This window comes from Oncorhynchus mykiss, chromosome 3 (assembly GCF_057628025.1).
Source record: "Oncorhynchus mykiss isolate SJ-2025 chromosome 3, ASM5762802v1, whole genome shotgun sequence".
NCBI classification, from domain to species: domain Eukaryota; kingdom Metazoa; phylum Chordata; class Actinopteri; order Salmoniformes; family Salmonidae; genus Oncorhynchus; species Oncorhynchus mykiss.
In genome coordinates this window covers 11,957,001-11,974,168 of record NC_143024.1, presented here as the reverse complement: position 1 = coordinate 11,974,168, position 17,168 = coordinate 11,957,001, and the positions used below count along the sequence as shown (strand labels likewise).

General features: G+C 45.9%; 2 protein-coding genes across 2 annotated transcripts; both read right to left on the bottom strand.

Moving 5' to 3' along the window:
* Positions 1-291: 291 nt before the first annotated feature.
* On the bottom strand, positions 292-3,055 carry LOC110512304 (mitochondrial assembly of ribosomal large subunit protein 1). Its single transcript, XM_036936531.2, has 4 exons — positions 2,609-3,055; positions 1,931-2,109; positions 1,585-1,666; positions 292-935 (listed from the first exon to the last, which is right to left on the bottom strand). The coding sequence occupies exons 1-4, from the start codon at positions 2,916-2,918 to the stop codon at positions 781-783; spliced, it is 726 nt and encodes a 241-aa protein (XP_036792426.2). The 5' UTR covers positions 2,919-3,055; the 3' UTR covers positions 292-780.
* Positions 3,056-3,335: 280 nt separating this feature from the next.
* On the bottom strand, positions 3,336-11,924 carry LOC149984358 (sphingomyelin phosphodiesterase 5-like). The gene is made up of 7 exons (XM_090230538.1): positions 11,557-11,924; positions 9,411-10,698; positions 8,802-8,973; positions 7,234-7,365; positions 5,748-5,811; positions 4,581-4,740; positions 3,336-4,070 (listed from the first exon to the last, which is right to left on the bottom strand). The coding sequence occupies exons 2-7, from the start codon at positions 10,587-10,589 to the stop codon at positions 3,960-3,962; spliced, it is 1,818 nt and encodes a 605-aa protein (XP_090086664.1). The 5' UTR covers positions 10,590-10,698; positions 11,557-11,924; the 3' UTR covers positions 3,336-3,959.
* Positions 11,925-17,168: the final 5,244 nt, after the last annotated feature.

The window sequence follows — 17,168 nt, the reverse complement described above, 5'->3', positions numbered from 1 at the left end:
TTGTACTCAAGTAGTATTTTACTGGGTGACTAACTTTTATTTGAGTAATTTTTTCTTACGGTATCCTTACTCTTACAAGTTTGAAAATTGGGTACTTTTTCCATTACTGATGGAAACTTAAGTTACAAGAAGCTGCACAAGACCATATTTTGTTTAGCTTAATACACCGACTATAGCCAACAAACAACTGTTCTGTTGTTTATATACCAACTCTGCACCAGATGTCACTGTTACCATCTACTGAATGTAATAATGTGTGGCTAGGCAGGAGTCATCATGAACAACACAATATCTTATGAAAAGGATTTTATTAAATTAATTCTTTAATAAAATTCAGTCTTCTGATGCCCAAACAACCATTGTCACTGAATCCCCCTCCCCATCGCATCAATACATCTCAAAACACACAAAAACACCCTAAACCCCTAGCTACATTCCAGTGCAAACACTAACAACCATGATTGTAAGACACTTCTTGTGTCATCTAGTCTGCATAGCAGACTGGTTTATAATGGTAACAAAGATCAAAGCTTAGAGGACAACTTCAATTTACAGGCTGAATTCAACCAGTAATGGCAGTTTTCAACATTTGGAATCAGCCCCAAATGGTACACTGCTTTTCTCTACATAGTGCACTACTTTTGACCAGGACCCATAGGACTCCGGTCAAAAGTAGTGCACTATAAAGGGAATAGGGTGCCATTTAGGAAGCAGACTCCAGAAGTGTCTCTTCTTTTCAATAAATAACACTCCAGTTTCAACAGTTCTTTAATTGTTGAGTCACTTGGTGACATCGGCTCCATATATGAAGTCCTCTGGGAGCGTCTCAACAGGGATGGAGCTCAACTGTTCATCAAGAGAACGTAGTGTCCACAGCTTCTCCAGTTCATACACCTCTCTGGTCTCTGGTAGCATGAAGTGGACCACCATCCTTCCTACAGGGAGGAAAGGAGAGAGAGAGAAGGGAGAGAGAGAGAGGGGAGACAGAGAGAGAAGGGAGACAGAGAGAGAAGGGAGACAGAGAGAGAGAGAGAGAAGGGGGACAGAGAGAGAGGGGAGAGAGAAGGGGGACAGAGAGAGAGGGGAGAGAGAAGGGGGACAGAGAGGAGACAGAGACAGAGAGAGAGAAGGGAGAGAGAGAGAGAGGGGAGAGAGAAGGGGGACAGAGAGAGGAGACAGAGACAGAGACGACAGCAATGGGATTAGCAAGTAAGAAATGTACATTTTCACCTTATTACCCACGTGTATAGCTTCCATCCCTCTCCTCACCCCTACCTGGGCTCTGCACACAGACAACAACAGTCACCCACGAAGCATCGTTACCCATTGCGCCACAGAAGCCACGGCCCTTGCAGAGCAAGGGAAACAACTACTTCAAGGCCTCAGAGCGAGTGACGTCACCGATTGAAACGCTATTAGCGCGCACCACCGCTAACTAGCTAGCCATTTCACATCGGTTACACACATATCCTGAGAAAATATATCAGTGTAATATTTCTAGAGACCATCAGTGTGTTGTTTCGGTAAATGATTCTAATCGTCATGCACTATAATCCACAGCCAGGAGCAGATCATCAAACATACCAAAGTCAATGCACATCCAGTCTTCTGCATCCTTTCCCTCAATCTTGGCATGTGGGTCCCGGTCTTTCTTCATATATTTGTACTGACAAAATATAACATGTATTACAACACAGTGGTGCCAAATGTACATGGCGTTTTCTGCACAGCTTTGACCAGCAGCACCATTATTCACATGTTCCATTAATACAGTTGCAAAATTTCAGTAACTCGTCCGGAAATTCCCAGGTTTCCTGCTTATCCCTTCGGATTCTGTGATTCTTCCTACTAGGATTTCTGGAAAACCTGGTAATTTGGGGAATGTTACCGGAATTTTGCAAACCTACAATTGATCCAATAAAGGAATTACCACTTTAATGGCGTAGAGGGCCATGGCACGGAGGTGTCTTGAGGAGGAGCCGCTGACAACGATGAAGTAGTCTGTGTACTTGATGTCCTCAGGCACCTTGATGACACAGATGTCTGCTGCATTCTCCTGGCGGAGCAGGGACACCAACACGTCGAGGTTAAAGTCCTCCTGTGGGTTTCCTACAGCAAGGGGAGAGGGAGGATCATCACACTAAACAGTCCTTCAGTATGTTCATTCGTAATACACTAGCCTGGGTGTATTGTATCAGTAACAAAGTAAAGGAAGTTTCGTTTAAAATGTTACATAGAATCTATCCTGTGAAACATGTTTTGGAAGGATTCAAGCTAAATATTGACTATAACTGATTTCTGTGGAATGGAAAAGGAGATGCATTTGTGCATTTATTTTTTGCCGGTATTTATAGTAGAATGTTTTGGAGGTGAGTAAACTCCGACAGTTATCCCTATATGAAGCTTTATAATTGGTCTACAGAAAAGTGTCATGCACAAGCCTGTAATTTCGAAAAAAATACGTAACGAATTTTAACACGAAGAGGCAGGTATGGCGCTTAGCTAGATCAGATAGTGTGACTTTGTAATTGAATTGGGTGCCTTGTAACCATGTAACGTTACTCACACTACTAACGTTAGCTAGCTAGTTGATTTTAGTTCTACTTACTTTGGCTTGAGTCACTCTGCATCTCATATTCATCTTGTTGTGCCAGAAGCTTGCCAGGGGTGTCCGACTTTAAAACATTCTCTTCAGCATGTAAATCGGCGTAATATCGTCTAATACCGTTGTAAAATGCAGAGAGATGTGGATGCAATTGCTGAGAGGCAAGAAATGTATAACGTCGATACAAGAATGTTGTGCTGCGTCGCGCTTTTGAAATTAAACACGCACCTCTAACCACACCAGTATACCCTAGAAGAACATTATGTGAAAGTATCTGAGAGACAAATTGCCTAGAACAATGTAGTACATACATGATTTAGCTATCGTGTCATTGCCATTAAAACGCAAGTAATTTTGGTTTGTTTTTCAAAGGGCTGTCTAGAAAGAGGAAGTGTTTCTGATTCCAGGACTCTGATTGGTTGAGGTGGTTTCTTCGCTGTTTACTCCTCCTGGATGCGCTTTACCGCCGCCTAATGTACAGGAGTAAGACTTTGTGAAGAAGCGAAACAAATAATATTGCGCTCGTTTCAGCTATAAAACATATTTAAATCGCTCTCTAAAGCCATACAATCAACTTCTTGTAAAGGTTTCAGAATGCATCCATATTTATCAAACTGTGTTACTGTTTTTGGTTTAATCTGTTTCACCTCCCCATCCACACAGCAAATATTCTTCAAATATGTTTTTACCACCCTTGTAATCAGTAAGAGACTCAAACATTTGGTGCATTTCAGTGAGATCGTTTATTTTCCACAGGCATCATCGTGAAATCAGAGTGAAAAAATATAAAATATTTTCAGTACCAACAACTTACCAAAAGTAAGATTGACTGTATAAAAGTGAGTTACCAATGCCCCTGACCTGAAAAGGCCCACATATTACACATATGAGTCATGTCATTATTCAGCTTAGATTTGGTCTCTGTATGCAGCACGAGCAAATCAATATCGTTTTTAATCCAGCAGCCACCAGACAATGGTATTGTCCAAAACTGTACCGTATTCCCCATAGGGCTCTGACAAATGTAGTGCACTATATAGGGAGTCATTTGGGATGCCTTACCATCTCTAGATAGGGAATAGGGTGCCATTTGGGATGCCCATTCCATCTATCTGACTGAGGATACAGGCCAGCTCACCCGCAACATAACCCCTTGGCATTTTTCATTGGTCTGTTTACTTTGTAATTGTTGTACCCGTGTGGTGTGTGTGGTGCATAGTAGATGCCTGCATCCCAAATGGCACCAATAGGACTTTGGTCAAAAGTAGTGCACTATATAGGGAATAGTGTGCCATTTGGAATGAAGTACATATCTTTCCCTTCTCCCCAAATGGATTCAGGCTTGGGTTGTCACTCATTCGGACTGGGCAGTGTCTGAGTCCAGGAACACATTGAGCCTCAGGCCCACTGGAATGTGGTCGGTGAGGCCAGCAAGCTGGGTCACAAAGGTGAACTCCTCAATTTCCTATAGGAGAGAAAGAAAAGGATGCAATAACACCAGAATTAATAATAGACCCACACGCTGTTGTGACGCATGCAGCCAGCCAGCCAGACCCACGCTGTTGTGACGCCTGCAGCCAGCCAGCCAGACCCACGCTGTTGTGACGCCTGCAGCCAGCCAGCCAGACCCACGCTGTTGTGACGCCTGCAGCCAGCCAGCCAGACCCACGCTGTTGTGACGCCTGCAGCCAGCCAGCCAGACCCACACGCTGTTGTGACGCCTGCAGCCAGCCAGCCAGACCCACGCTGTTGTGACGCCTGCAGCCAGCCAGCCAGACACACACTGTTGTCTTTCCTAGAACACATCCTCGTGGTGTTCCAAGCAATCATTTCAATAACACAGGTGGAGGTCAGGAGTGTGGAGAGGAGAACATGAAGGAAGTGGACTCTTCTATACAGCTGAATGAGATGGCAGGTATCTGATAGCTAGCTCATGCTAGCGAACCAGAGAGGGGAAAAGTATGGAAACACCTACAGTTCGGCAGTGCTTGGAGATGGAGCTCTCTCTGTAGAGGATGTAGTCGATGCGGCGCCCCACCCAAGGCTGACCCAACTCAGGGTAGACCATGGGACAGCCTTCCAGGGCCACAGGAGAGGAGATGTACTGTTTCCTCAACTCCTCTCTCTCCAGGGTCCTAGAGACAGGGAAGGGATCAGGGGAACGTAGGACATGTCCCAAATGACACCTTATTCCATATCAAATCAGATTTTATTGGTCACATACGCGTGTTTAGCAGATGTTATTGCGGGTGTAGCGAAATGCTTGTGTTTCTAGCTCCAACAGTGCAGTAATATCTAACATACACAAAGTAAAGGAATTAAAAATATATATAGTTGGACGAGCAATGTCAGAGCGGCAGACTAAGATACAGTAGAATAGGATAGAATACAGTATATAAAAAAATATGTAAACATTATTAAAGTGGCTAGTGGTTTCAATGATTAAAGTGACTAGTGGTTTCAATGATTAAAGTGGCTAGTGGTTTCAATGATTAAAGTGGCTAGTGGTTTCAATGATTAAAGTGGCCAGTGGTTTCAATGATTAAAGTGGCCAGTGGTTTCAATGATTAAAGTGGCCAGTGGTTTCAATGATTAAAGTGACTAGTGGTTTCAATGATTAAAGTGGCTAGTGGTTTCAATGATTAAAGTGGCTAGTGGTTTCAATGATTAAAGTGGCTAGTGGTTTCAATGATTAAAGTGACTAGTGGTTTCAATGATTAAAGTGGCCAGTGGTTTCAATGATTAAAGTGGCCAGTGGTTTCAATGATTAAAGTGGCCAGTGGTTTCAATGATTAAAGTGGCCAGTGGTTTCAATGATTAAAGTGGCCAGTGGTTTCAATGATTAAAGTGGCCAGTGGTTTCAATGATTAAAGTGACTAGTGGTTTCAATGATTAAAGTGGCCAGTGGTTTCAATGATTAAAGTGACTAGTGGTTTCAATGATTAAAGTGGCCAGTGGTTTCAATGATTAAAGTGGCCAGTGGTTTCAATGATTAAAGTGGCCAGTGGTTTCAATGATTAAAGTGGCCAGTGGTTTCAATGATTAAAGTGGCCAGTGGTTTCAATGTGTTGTAGTGCACTACGTTGTTTTGACCAGGGCCCATTGACTACATCCAGTGAATGCAGTCTGAGAGATAGCATACCTTTGAAGATTCTCTGGGGTCCTTACATCCTCATGATACAGAGTAGGCTGTTCCAGCAAAGTGCCTGAACGATATAACATAAGAAAAAGTTCTCAATTTCTCAATGTGCCTTGTTAAAAAAAAAAATCAAATAAACTCCTTACAAGACATAAAACAACAGACAATATAGTTAAACATGGGCTGGGGCCTGTAGAGGAGACTGACTATACAAGAGGTTCAAAACATTATTCATGTCACAATATAGTTAAACATGGGCTGGGGCCTGTACAGGAGACTGACTATACAAGAGGTTCAACACATTATTCATGTCACAATATAGTTAAACATGGAGCTGGGGCCTGTACAGGAGACTGACTATACAAGAGGTTCAACACATTATTCATGTCACAATATAGTTAAACATGGGCTGGGGCCTGTACAGGAGACTGACTATACAAGAGGTTCAACACATTATTCATGTCACAATATAGTTAAACATGGAGCTGGGGCCTGTACACGAGACTGACTATACAAGAGGTTCAACACATTATTCATGTCACAATATAGTTAAACATGGGCTGGGGCCTGTACAGGAGACTGACTATACAAGAGGTTCAACACATTATTCATGTCACAATATAGTTAAACATGGGCTGGGGCCTGTACAGGAGACTGACTATACAAGAGGTTCAAAACATTATTCATGTCACAATATGGGCTGGGGCCTGTACAGGAGACTGACTATACAAGAGGTTCAACACATTATTCATGTCACAATATAGTTAAACATGGAGCTGGGGCCTGTACAGGAGACTGACTATACAAGAGGTTCAACACATTATTCATGTCACAATATAGTTAAACATGGGCTGGGGCCTGTACAGGAGACTGACTATACAAGAGGTTCAACACATTATTCATGTCACAATATAGTTAAACATGGAGCTGGGGCCTGTACAGGAGACTGACTATACAAGAGGTTCAACACATTATTCATGTCACAATATAGTTAAACATGGGCTGGGGCCTGTACAGGAGACTGACTATACAAGAGGTTCAACACATTATTCATGTCACAATATAGTTAAACATGGAGCTGGGGCCTGTACACGAGACTGACTATACAAGAGGTTCAACACATTATTCATGTCACAATATAGTTAAACATGGGCTGGGGCCTGTACAGGAGACTGACTATACAAGAGGTTCAACACATTATTCATGTCACAATATAGTTAAACATGGGCTGGGGCCTGTACAGGAGACTGACTATACAAGAGGTTCAAAACATTATTCATGTCACATAAATGTGCACAAGACATCAACAAATGTTTGATTGTTCCTAATGACTTGTAGGCCTGTCTGTCGGCTATGTATCCCAAATGGCACCCAATTTCTAAATAGTACACTACTTACCTATGGGCCCTGGTCAAATGTAGTACCACTGTATAGGGAATAGGATGCCATTTGGGGAGCAGTATAAAGATAGTGCAACAGTCCAACTCACCAATGACCCAGGGCTTCTCCTGGCCCGGCCCGGCCCTGCAGGGGTCTCTGTACTCCTCAAACAGACTGTGCTTCTGTTCTAGACTGTCATCTGACCAAGGACAAACACGCAGAAACATGGAACAATGTGGAGCTGACATCAAGCCTTGTCATTGCACGACATCAAGCCCACACAGATACCCATTTATAGAAGACAAACTGCATGCAGAGCCAATGTACTATTTCTAAGGAAGTTGCTGTGGAACTAGGACCAGGAGGGATGTGGAACTCAACTCAATAAGGGTGAACAGTTGAAGAGAAAATCCATCTCCGGAGACGAGCTAACTACAGTCCTCTCTCACACACTTCCACGCTCTAATGAAGGTTCTAGACTCATGCAGGGCCATGACAACACCAGTAAGAGGAACAGGTTTAGTTCCTGCCTAGCAACAGAGACGGATTGTTTTTATCTCAGTCATAAAAGGAGGTGACTCCTAGTCAGAAGGTATATAGATATGTACTTGTATGTTGTGCTTGCAGCGGAGGCACCCAGTGGGTTGAATAAACGTGGCTTGAGCTTTTCTCTAGTCCGTCCGTTTGAGTTTTTACTCTGTCTGTTCAGAACCTAAACACAACACTATCATAAAACAAACGCAATCTGTGCACATATACACACACACACCAACAATATATACTAAGAGAGATATGTACAGCAGTAGACACTGTATATTACAGTGAGCTATGTCAGGATTCCAGTATATAAATGTGTGGTGTGCATAAACAGTGTAGATAAAACAACATGAGCTGGTGTACACCCAGAATAATAGTTTGTGTGGAGGTGCTGACTAACGACAAATAAATGATAAAACAACATGAGCTGGTGTACACCCAGAATAATAGTTTGTGTGGAGGTGCTGACTAACGACAAATAAATGATAAAACAACATGAGCTGGTGCACAGTCAGAATAATAGTTTGTGTGGAGGTGCTGACTAACGACGAATAAATGATAAAACAACATGAGCTGGTGCACAGCCAGAATAATAGTTTGTGTGGAGGTGCTGACTAACGACAAATAAATGATAAAACAACATGAGCTGGTGCACACCCAGAATAATAGTTTGTGTGGAGGTGCTGACTAACGACAAATAAATGATAAAACAACATGAGCTGGTGCACACCCAGAATAATAGTTTGTGTGGAGGTGCTGACTAACGACAAATAAATGATAAAACAACATGAGCTGGTGTACAGCCAGAATAATAGTTTGTGTGGAGGTGCTGACTAACGACAAATAAATGATAAAACAACATGAGCTGGTGCACACCCAGAATAATAGTTTGTGTGGAGGTGCTGACTAACGACAAATAAATGATAAAACAACATGAGCTGGTGTACAGCCAGAATAATAGTTTGTGTGGAGGTGCTGACTAACAACAAATAAATGATAAAACTATCAAAAGAAAGAAAGTGACACTCCCTGTATAATCTCCCAGCAATTTAATGGGTATTTACCAACGTTTCAGCATCACTGTGCCTTCCTCAGGGTGCATTAACAGTGTAACTACAATGCAATGTACAGTAGTAGCTCAATTACAATGAGCTATGTGAGAAGTTGTGCTGTAAATAGAGAAGAGGAGGCCATTTTGGATTAAGTTTAAAAAAATAATGAATGAAGATGACTTGCCTTCAGGTGCATGGAGGTGTGTGCAGTTAAAATATCCAACCAGCTTCTTCTCTTTCTGATTCTGGCCAACTAGCACCTGGGAACACCCACAAACCATTACTTCACCTACTGGGTATGAACTGTGTTCTTGTTGATGATGTTATTGTTTAACCCATGGTAAAATGGAGCGGCCGTTATCATTACAATAACTGACAACAGTAACTCAATACAGTAGGAGCGTTAATGGCAACCAGATGACACTACATTTACCAGACACTCTTCTCCAGAGAGACTTACAGTCAGTGCTTTCAACTAAAGTTAAGAAAAAACAACCACATATCAGTTATTTTAAGCAGAAAAAACCCAAAGTGCAGGCGAGAGGTGAGAAAGACAAGAGCTATAATGACAGTGAGTGGCATAGAATTACAAATTAGAACTGTATTTCTCCTTAATCTAATCAAAATGGCTGCCAATATCAGCCTATTGACTTCATCCTCTCTAGTAGTGTAATAGGATCTCTGTGGTGACTGGTACCTTGGCAGAGAGCAGGCCTTTAGCAGCCAGGGCATCCTCCCCCCGGGCGTTAGGGAAGCAGTGGTACTGGGCCTCCAGCACTGGGTAACGGCTGGCCAGGAACAGGCCGCTGTTGAAGAACTTAAAGGAGGAGCAGCTGCCGGGAGGCTGGCAGGCGTACACCCCTACATCATACAGTATGTGGTTGAACAGGGGCCCCAGGGTGTTGGTCAGCTTCACAGCTGCCCTCTTATCAAACACCTCCTCCAGACACAGGATGTCCACGTTGGCCGGGAAGAGAGAAGACACCTCCCAGGGCACGTCGTCTGGTCCAGCCTGACCGCGCTGGGCGACCCCCTGAGTGCGTAGGGCCCGCGGAGGGTTCCTGTGGCCCTTCCGGTCCTGCTGGTTGGAGTTGTGGTTGGTGTTGATGACGGGGGCGGGAGAATGGGAAGACTCCTCAGTGTCGTCACAGGGCACGTACACCACATAGTTTGAGTCACTGGGTTTGGGGGGTGTCGTTGTTGGGACCGCTCCGTCAGCTTGGTCCTCGTCTGAATGAGCCTGGGGTGGTGGCTGGCAGGCTGGGTCTGTAGCGCCGTATGAGGCAGGGTTGGTGGTGGAGGGGCCGGGGAGCAGGCTACTGGAGGGGCTGAGGGTGCCACAGCTACTGGGAGAGTCCACGAAGATGCGGATGTGTGGCCGGTTCACGCCCTGCACGATGCTCCGGCCGATGGCGGTGGCACGGCGCTGCGTGTGCCCCAGGTTGTTGAAGCGTGCGATGCCGTCCGGCAATAGGCACAGGTTGGCAGTAGCAAAACCAAAAGTGGCCTTGTTGGCCCCTGCCTCAAAGCCCAGGTTCCTCTCCCCCTCCTCAGCTGGTGCTGGCCTCGACAGGGGCTCGTGGTGGTAGGAGAAGGGCCTTCGGGCAGCCTGGAGGGGAGCCCAAAACAGGAACCCCAGGAATGCCAGGGGAGCCGTGAACAGGAAGAGGGCGAGGAAGAGGATGAAGCCGAAGAACACCTTGAGAGGGTGGAGGTAACACTCCTGCTCGTGCCGCTGGGTGCGTTCCAGGCTGGTGGACATGCAGACGGCAATGAGGCGGTCCAGGAACCAGAAGCAGGGCAGGATGAGACCCCAGCTCACTGCATGGAGGCCCTCCACAAAGCTGTTGGGGAATGGGGACTCCCGCAGAGACATGCCTCCCTCCTTCAGTCACCTCTGGACACAAATAGGGAGAGCAGGCATCAGGGCTCCCAGCTGCTCACCTCACTCTGGTTATTCACCATCTGACAGACTCTGCAATCTACTGGAAGTAAACGTAGAAGACAACACACAGACAGGACATGTAGAGGGTGTTTTCAGACCTTTCCTGGTTTGACTAGTGAGGTAAATCAATAGTGCTTGAAGTTGCATGGTTGTCAGGGAAACCAGAATCAACCCAATGGGGCTGGGCGACAGCTGGTGCGTCATATTACACGGGATCAATTGGATTAGAAAGGCAGATTACATTGGTTTACTGGGCTGCGCGCACATGAAGGGCTGGGTTGGTGGATAGACAGACAGGCATTGTTGGAAAGGAGGGCAAGAGGAGGAGAATATACGGGTATTTTACCCAAACTACTGTTAATCCAGACGTCACCATCTGCACGAATTCACTAATCGCTATAGCGACAGATGTGTAGTGTGTAAAACTAGTGGTCGATGCAATGTTCAAAATAGTCCACAAAAAGTCTCGACACATTCCGACAATGACGCCCGTCCTGAGTGCCAGCATTTCTGCTGACACCGTCATGCCAACCAACATCGGTCATGAATGAATGTGATATCGATTGTGTCTCAAGTTCGTTGTGTGTGCTTGTTACTTTGAAATGATCGACTCGCCCCAAATGCTGTTCTCTGACGTGGCGTGGTTAGCTAGCTAGCCAGCTAACGTTAACTTGGAGTACTAACGTTACCTGGCTAATTCAACCAGTTTGAAAATGTTCACTAATTTGGGCTAGGTAGCAGGTGCTCACATGCACAATGTATCATTCATGAACAAGACAATTTTGTCTTACACATTTACATAGCCACACGTTCGTGGACTAATGTTAGCTACTAGCTAGCTAAAAGTAGGTTATCTGGTTAGCAAACGTTAACATGAGCTATGCACCTTTATTCTTACCTGTCTGTATAGAAGAGTCCACTTCCTTCATAAAATGTGAATTTATCCGTCTAAATACATGTAAGCATGGCTACTGCTAAGTTGGCCTCATCATGCTGTGGATATTTTTCATTCAATATTCCTGTATAAAACAGAAGACAAGGATTCCAGCGACCAGTGTAAGACTTGTCCCGCGCGGGGAGCAGCCAACTCCAGTCTAGACAGTTTGCGCGTGCATGCCGCTTATTTCCCACCGTGTGCGTGCTCGTCTGAAATGGCAACCGAGTTGAACATATTTCCTTATACGAACAGTATAAGGGTTTATAGGTATATGGGGTTATTAAACGCGGATTCGCGCTTATAAACCCAGGTTCGTTACGATATTGAAAGGCAACAATTTCAAAGACTTTACTGAGTTACTGTTCATATTCGAAAATCAGTCAATTGAAATGAATAAATTAGGAGACTGTACCTACCTTTGAAATGTGGTTACGGAATTTAGGGAATGTAATACAGATGGAGAAGATTCGATACAATACCTCCAATAGAAGTTCAATGTTTTACAAAATATGTCAGCCGATACTGGATAAATGGTCTTGTCCCGCTTCATAACTGGGTTGACGATCTGCTGCTATACTCTGTGCTGTACTCCACTCAATATTTATGTACCACCTAATAGGATTTTGTTTTATTTTGTGTACGTGTGGGTTAAGTTTTGTTTTGTCCTCTAAATTGGCCATCCCATTCAACGGTACAATGAATGTCATTGTTAGTATTGCTGTCTTTTTTATTAGATTTTTTATTGTAAAATAATAAACATATTCTTTAAAAAAAAAAAATAATAATAAATTAGGCCCAAATGTATGGATTTCACATGACTGGACAGGGTGCAGCTATGGGTGGGCCTTGGAGGGAATAGGCCCACCCCTTGGCAGCCAGGCCCACCCACTGGGGAGCAAATCCCAGCCAATCAGAATGAGTTTTTCCCCACAAAATGGCTTTACGACAGACAGAAATACTCCTCAGCACCCACCACCCAGACGATCCTGCAGGTGAAGAAGCTGGATGTGGATGGGCCGGCGTGGTTACGCATAGTCTGCGGTTGTGAGGCCGGTTGGATGTACTGGCAAATAATGTAAAATTACATTTGAGGCAGCTTATGGCAGAGAAATGAACTATAATTTCTCTGGCAACAGCTCTGGTGATTCATTCCTGCAGGTCACCATGTCTCAAAACTGGAGACATCTATGGCATTGTGTTGTGTGATAAAACTGCTCATTTTAAAGTGGCCTTTTATTGTCCCCAGCACAAGGTGGATCTGTGTTTTATTTATTTATTTATTTTACCTTTATTTAACCAGGTAGGCAAGTTGAGAACAAGTTCTCATTTACAATTGCGACCTGGCCAAGATAAAGCAAAGCAGTTCGACAGATACAACAACACAGAGTTACACATGGAGTAAAACAAACATACAGTCAATAATAAAGTATAAACAAGTCTATATACAATGTGAGCAAATGAGGTGAGAAGGGAGGTAAAGGCAAAAAAAGGCCTTGGTGGCAAGGTAAATACAATATAGCAAGTAAAACACTGGAATGGTAGTTTTGCAATGGAAGAATGTGCAAAGTAGAAATAAAAATAATGGGGTGCAAAGGAGCAAAATAAATAAATAAATTAAATACAGTTGGGAAAGAGGTAGTTGATAGGGCTAAATTATATGTGGGCTATGTGTCATGTATTGTCATGTTGTGTCCTGTTCCTGTTCTTTCTCTTCACCCTGTCTCCCTCTGCTGGTCGTATTAGGTTACCTTTTCTTCCCCTCTTTCCCCCAGCTGTTCCTTGTCTTCTCTAACTACCTCGTTCACTCCTTTTCCCACCTGTTCCCTTTTTCCCTCTGATTAGGTCCCTATATCTCTCTCTGTTTCTGCTTCTGTCTTTGTCGGATTCTCGTTTGTGTTACTCATGCCTGAACCAGACTATCGTCGTGTTTGCTGCAACCTTGTCCTGTCCTGTCGGAATCTGCCTGTGCATCTAACCTTGTCCTGTCCTGTCGGAATCTGCCTGTCCATCTGAGCCTACGTGTGTTTCGTCATTAAAGAAACTATGTTTTGTTAATTCGCTTTTGGGTCCTGATTCACGCACCTGACAGAAGAATCCGACCAAGAATGGACCCAGCGACTTCGGATCCTCTCCACTCAGCCGTCGAGATCCAGGGAGCGATGCTAGGCAGACACGAGCAGGAATTGTCTGCTGCTCGACATGCCGTTGAGACCCTGGCCACCCAAGTCTCCAACCTCACAGAACAGGTTCACCATCTCCGCCTCGATCCACCGGCCACTTCCAGGGCTTTCGAATCTCCGGAGCCCAGAATCAATAACCCGCCGTGTTACTCTGGGGAGCCCACTGAATGCCGCTCGTTCCTCACCCAGTGTGATATTGTGTTTTCTCTCCAGCCCAACACGTACTCCAGGAGCACTGCTCGTATCGCCTACGTCATATCTCTCCTTACTGGACGGGCTCGTGAGTGGGGCACGGCAATCTGGGAGGCAAGGGCTGAGTGTACTAACCAGTATCAGGACTTTAAGGAGGAGATGATACGGGTTTTTGATCGATCTGTTTTTGGGGAGGAGGCTTCCAGGGTCCTGTCTTCCCTATGTCAAGGTAATCGATCCATAACAGACTACTCTATTGAGTTTCGCACTCTTGCTGCCTCCAGTGGCTGGAACGAGCCGGCTTTGCTCGCTCGTTTTCTGGAGGGTCTCCGCGCAGAGGTAAAGGATGAGATTCTCTCCCGGGAGGTTCCTTCCAGCATGGATTCCTTGATTGAACTCGCTATTCGCATTGAGCGACGGGTTGATCTTCGTCACCGAGCTCGTGGAAAGGAGCTTGCGTTCTCCGTTGCCCCCCTCTCCGCATCACTACCATCTTCCTCTGCCGGCTCGGGTGCTGAGCCTATGCAGCTGGGAGGTATCCGCATCTCGACTAAAGAGAGGGAACGGAGAATCACCAACCGCCTCTGTCTCTATTGCGGTTCCGCTGGTCATTTTGTCACTTCATGTCCAGTAAAAGCCAGAGCTCATCAGTAAGCGGAGGGCTACTGGTGAGCGCTACTACTCCTGTCTCTCCTTCAAGATCCTGCACTACCTTGTCGGTCCATCTACGCTGGACCGGTTCGTCAGCTTCCTGCAGTGCCTTGATAGACTCTGGGGCGGAGGGCTGTTTTATGGACGAGACCTGGGCTCGGGAACATGACATTCCTCTCAGACAGTTAAGGGAGCCCACAGCCTTGTTCGCCTTGGATGGTAGTCCTCTCCCCAGGATTCAGCGTGAGACGCTACCTTTAACCCTCACTGTCTCTGGTAATCATAGCGAAACCATTTCTTTTTTAATTTTTCGTTCACCTTTTACACCTGTTGTTTTGGGCCATCCCTGGCTAGTTTGTCATAATCCTTCTATTAATTGGTCTAGTAATTCTATCCTCTCCTGGAACGTCTCTTGTCATGTGAAATGTTTAATGTCTGCTATCCCTCCTGTTTCCTCTGTCTCTTCTTCACAGGAGGAGCCTGGTGATTTGACAGGGGTGCCGGAGGAATATCACGATCTGCGCACGGTGTTCAGTCGGTCCAGGGCCACCTCTCTTCCTCCACACCGGTCGTATGATTGTAGTATTGATCTCCTTCCGGGAACCACTCCCCCCCGGGGTAGACTATACTCTCTGTCGGCTCCCGAACGTAAGGCTCTCGAAGATTATTTGTCTGTAGCTCTTGCCGCCGGTACCATAGTCCCCTCCTCCTCTCCCGCCGGAGCGGGGTTTTTTTTTGTTAAGAAGAAGGACGGGTCCCTGCGCCCCTGCATAGATTATCGAGGGCTGAATGACATAACAGTGAAGAATCGTTATCCGCTTCCTCTTATGTCTTCAGCCTTCGAGATCCTGCAGGGAGCCAGGTTTTTCACTAAGTTGGACCTTCGTAACGCTTACCATCTCGTGCGCATCAGGGAGGGGGACGAGTGGAAGACGGCGTTTAACACTCCGTTAGGGCACTTTGAATACCGGGTTCTTCCTTTCGGCCTCGCTAACGCTCCAGCTGTCTTTCAGGCATTAGTCAATGATGTCCTGAGAGACATGCTGAACATCTTTGTTTTCGTTTACCTTGACGATATCCTGATTTTTTCACCGTCACTCCAGATTCATGTTCAGCACGTTCGACGTGTCCTCCAGCGCCTTTTAGAGAATTGTCTTTTTGTGAAGGCTGAGAAGTGCACTTTTCATGCCTCCTCCGTCACATTTCTCGGTTCTGTTATTTCCGCTGAAGGCATTAAGATGGATCCCGCTAAGGTCCAAGCTGTCATTGATTGGCCCGTCCCTAAGACACGCGTCGAGCTGCAGCGCTTTCTCGGCTTCGCGAACTTCTATCGTCGTTTCATCCGTAATTTCGGTCAGGTGGCAGCTCCTCTCACAGCCCTTACTTCTGTCAAGACGTGCTTTAAGTGGTCCGTTTCCGCCCAGGGAGCTTTTGATCTCCTCAAGAATCGTTTTACATCCGCACCTATCCTTGTTACACCTGACGTCTCTAGACAGTTCGTTGTCGAGGTTGACGCGTCAGAGGTGGGCGTGGGAGCCATTCTTTCTCAGCGCTCCCTCTCTGACGACAAGGTCCACCCTTGCGCGTATTTTTCTCATCGCCTGTCGCCGTCGGAACGTAACTATGATGTGGGAAACCGCGAACTGCTCGCCATCCGCTTAGCCCTAGGCGAATGGCGACAGTGGTTGGAGGGGGCGACCGTTCCTTTTGTCGTTTGGACTGACCATAGGAACCTTGAGTACATCCGTTCTGCCAAACGACTTAATGCACGTCAGGCGCGCTGGGCGCTGTTTTTTGCTCGTTTCGAGTTCGTGATTTCTTATCGTCCGGGCTCTAAGAACACCAAGCCTGATGCTTTATCTCGTCTCTTCAGTTCTTCAGTAGCCTCCACTGACCCCGAGGGGATTCTCCCTGAGGGGCGTGTTGTCGGGTTGACTGTCTGGGGAATTGAGAGGCAGGTAAAGCAAGCACTCACTCACACTCCGTCGCCGCGCGCTTGTCCTAGGAACCTTCTTTTCGTTCCCGTTCCTACTCGTCTGGCCGTTCTTCAGTGGGCTCACTCTGCCAAGTTAGCCGGCCACCCTGGCGTTCGGGGTACGCTTGCTTCCATTCGCCAGCGTTTTTGGTGGCCCACCCGGGAGCATGACACGCGTCGTTTTGTGGCTGCTTGTTCGGTCTGCGCGCAGACTAAGTCCGGTAACTCCCCTCCTGCCGGCCGTCTCAGGCCGCTTCCCATTCCCTCTCGACCATGGTCTCACATCGCCTTAGATTTTGTCACCGGACTGCCTTCGTCAGCGGGGAAGACTGTTATTCTTACGGTTGTCGATAGGTTCTCTAAGGCGGCTCATTTTATTCCCCTTGCTAAGCTTCCTTCTGCTAAAGAGACGGCACAAATCATCATCGAGAATGTTTTCAGAATTCATGGCCTTCCGTCAGACGTCGTTTCGGACAGAGGTCCGCAATTCACGTCTCAATTTTGGAGGGAGTTTTGCCGTTTGATTGGGGCTTCCGTCAGTCTCTCTTCCGGCTTTCACCCCCAGTCTAACGGTC

Coding starts and splice junctions, on each gene's coding strand:
- LOC149984358 (XM_090230538.1), bottom strand. CDS start 10,589: ATGTCTCTGCGGGAGTCCCCATTCCCCAACAGCTTTGTGGAGGGCCTC. Junction 8,974..9,410: donor AAGGCCTGCTCTCTGCCAAG/GTACCAGTCACC, acceptor GGGTGTTCCCAG/GTGCTAGTTGGCCAGAATCA. Junction 5,812..7,233: donor GGAGAAGCCCTGGGTCATTG/GTGAGTTGGACT, acceptor TATATCGTTCAG/GCACTTTGCTGGAACAGCCT.
- LOC110512304 (XM_036936531.2), bottom strand. CDS start 2,918: ATGTATGTACTACATTGTTCTAGGCAATTTGTCTCTCAGATACTTTCA. Junction 2,110..2,608: donor GCAGAGTGACTCAAGCCAAA/GTAAGTAGAACT, acceptor CCCTTGCTGTAG/GAAACCCACAGGAGGACTTT. Junction 936..1,584: donor CTGGATGTGCATTGACTTTG/GTATGTTTGATG, acceptor TCCTCCCTGTAG/GAAGGATGGTGGTCCACTTC.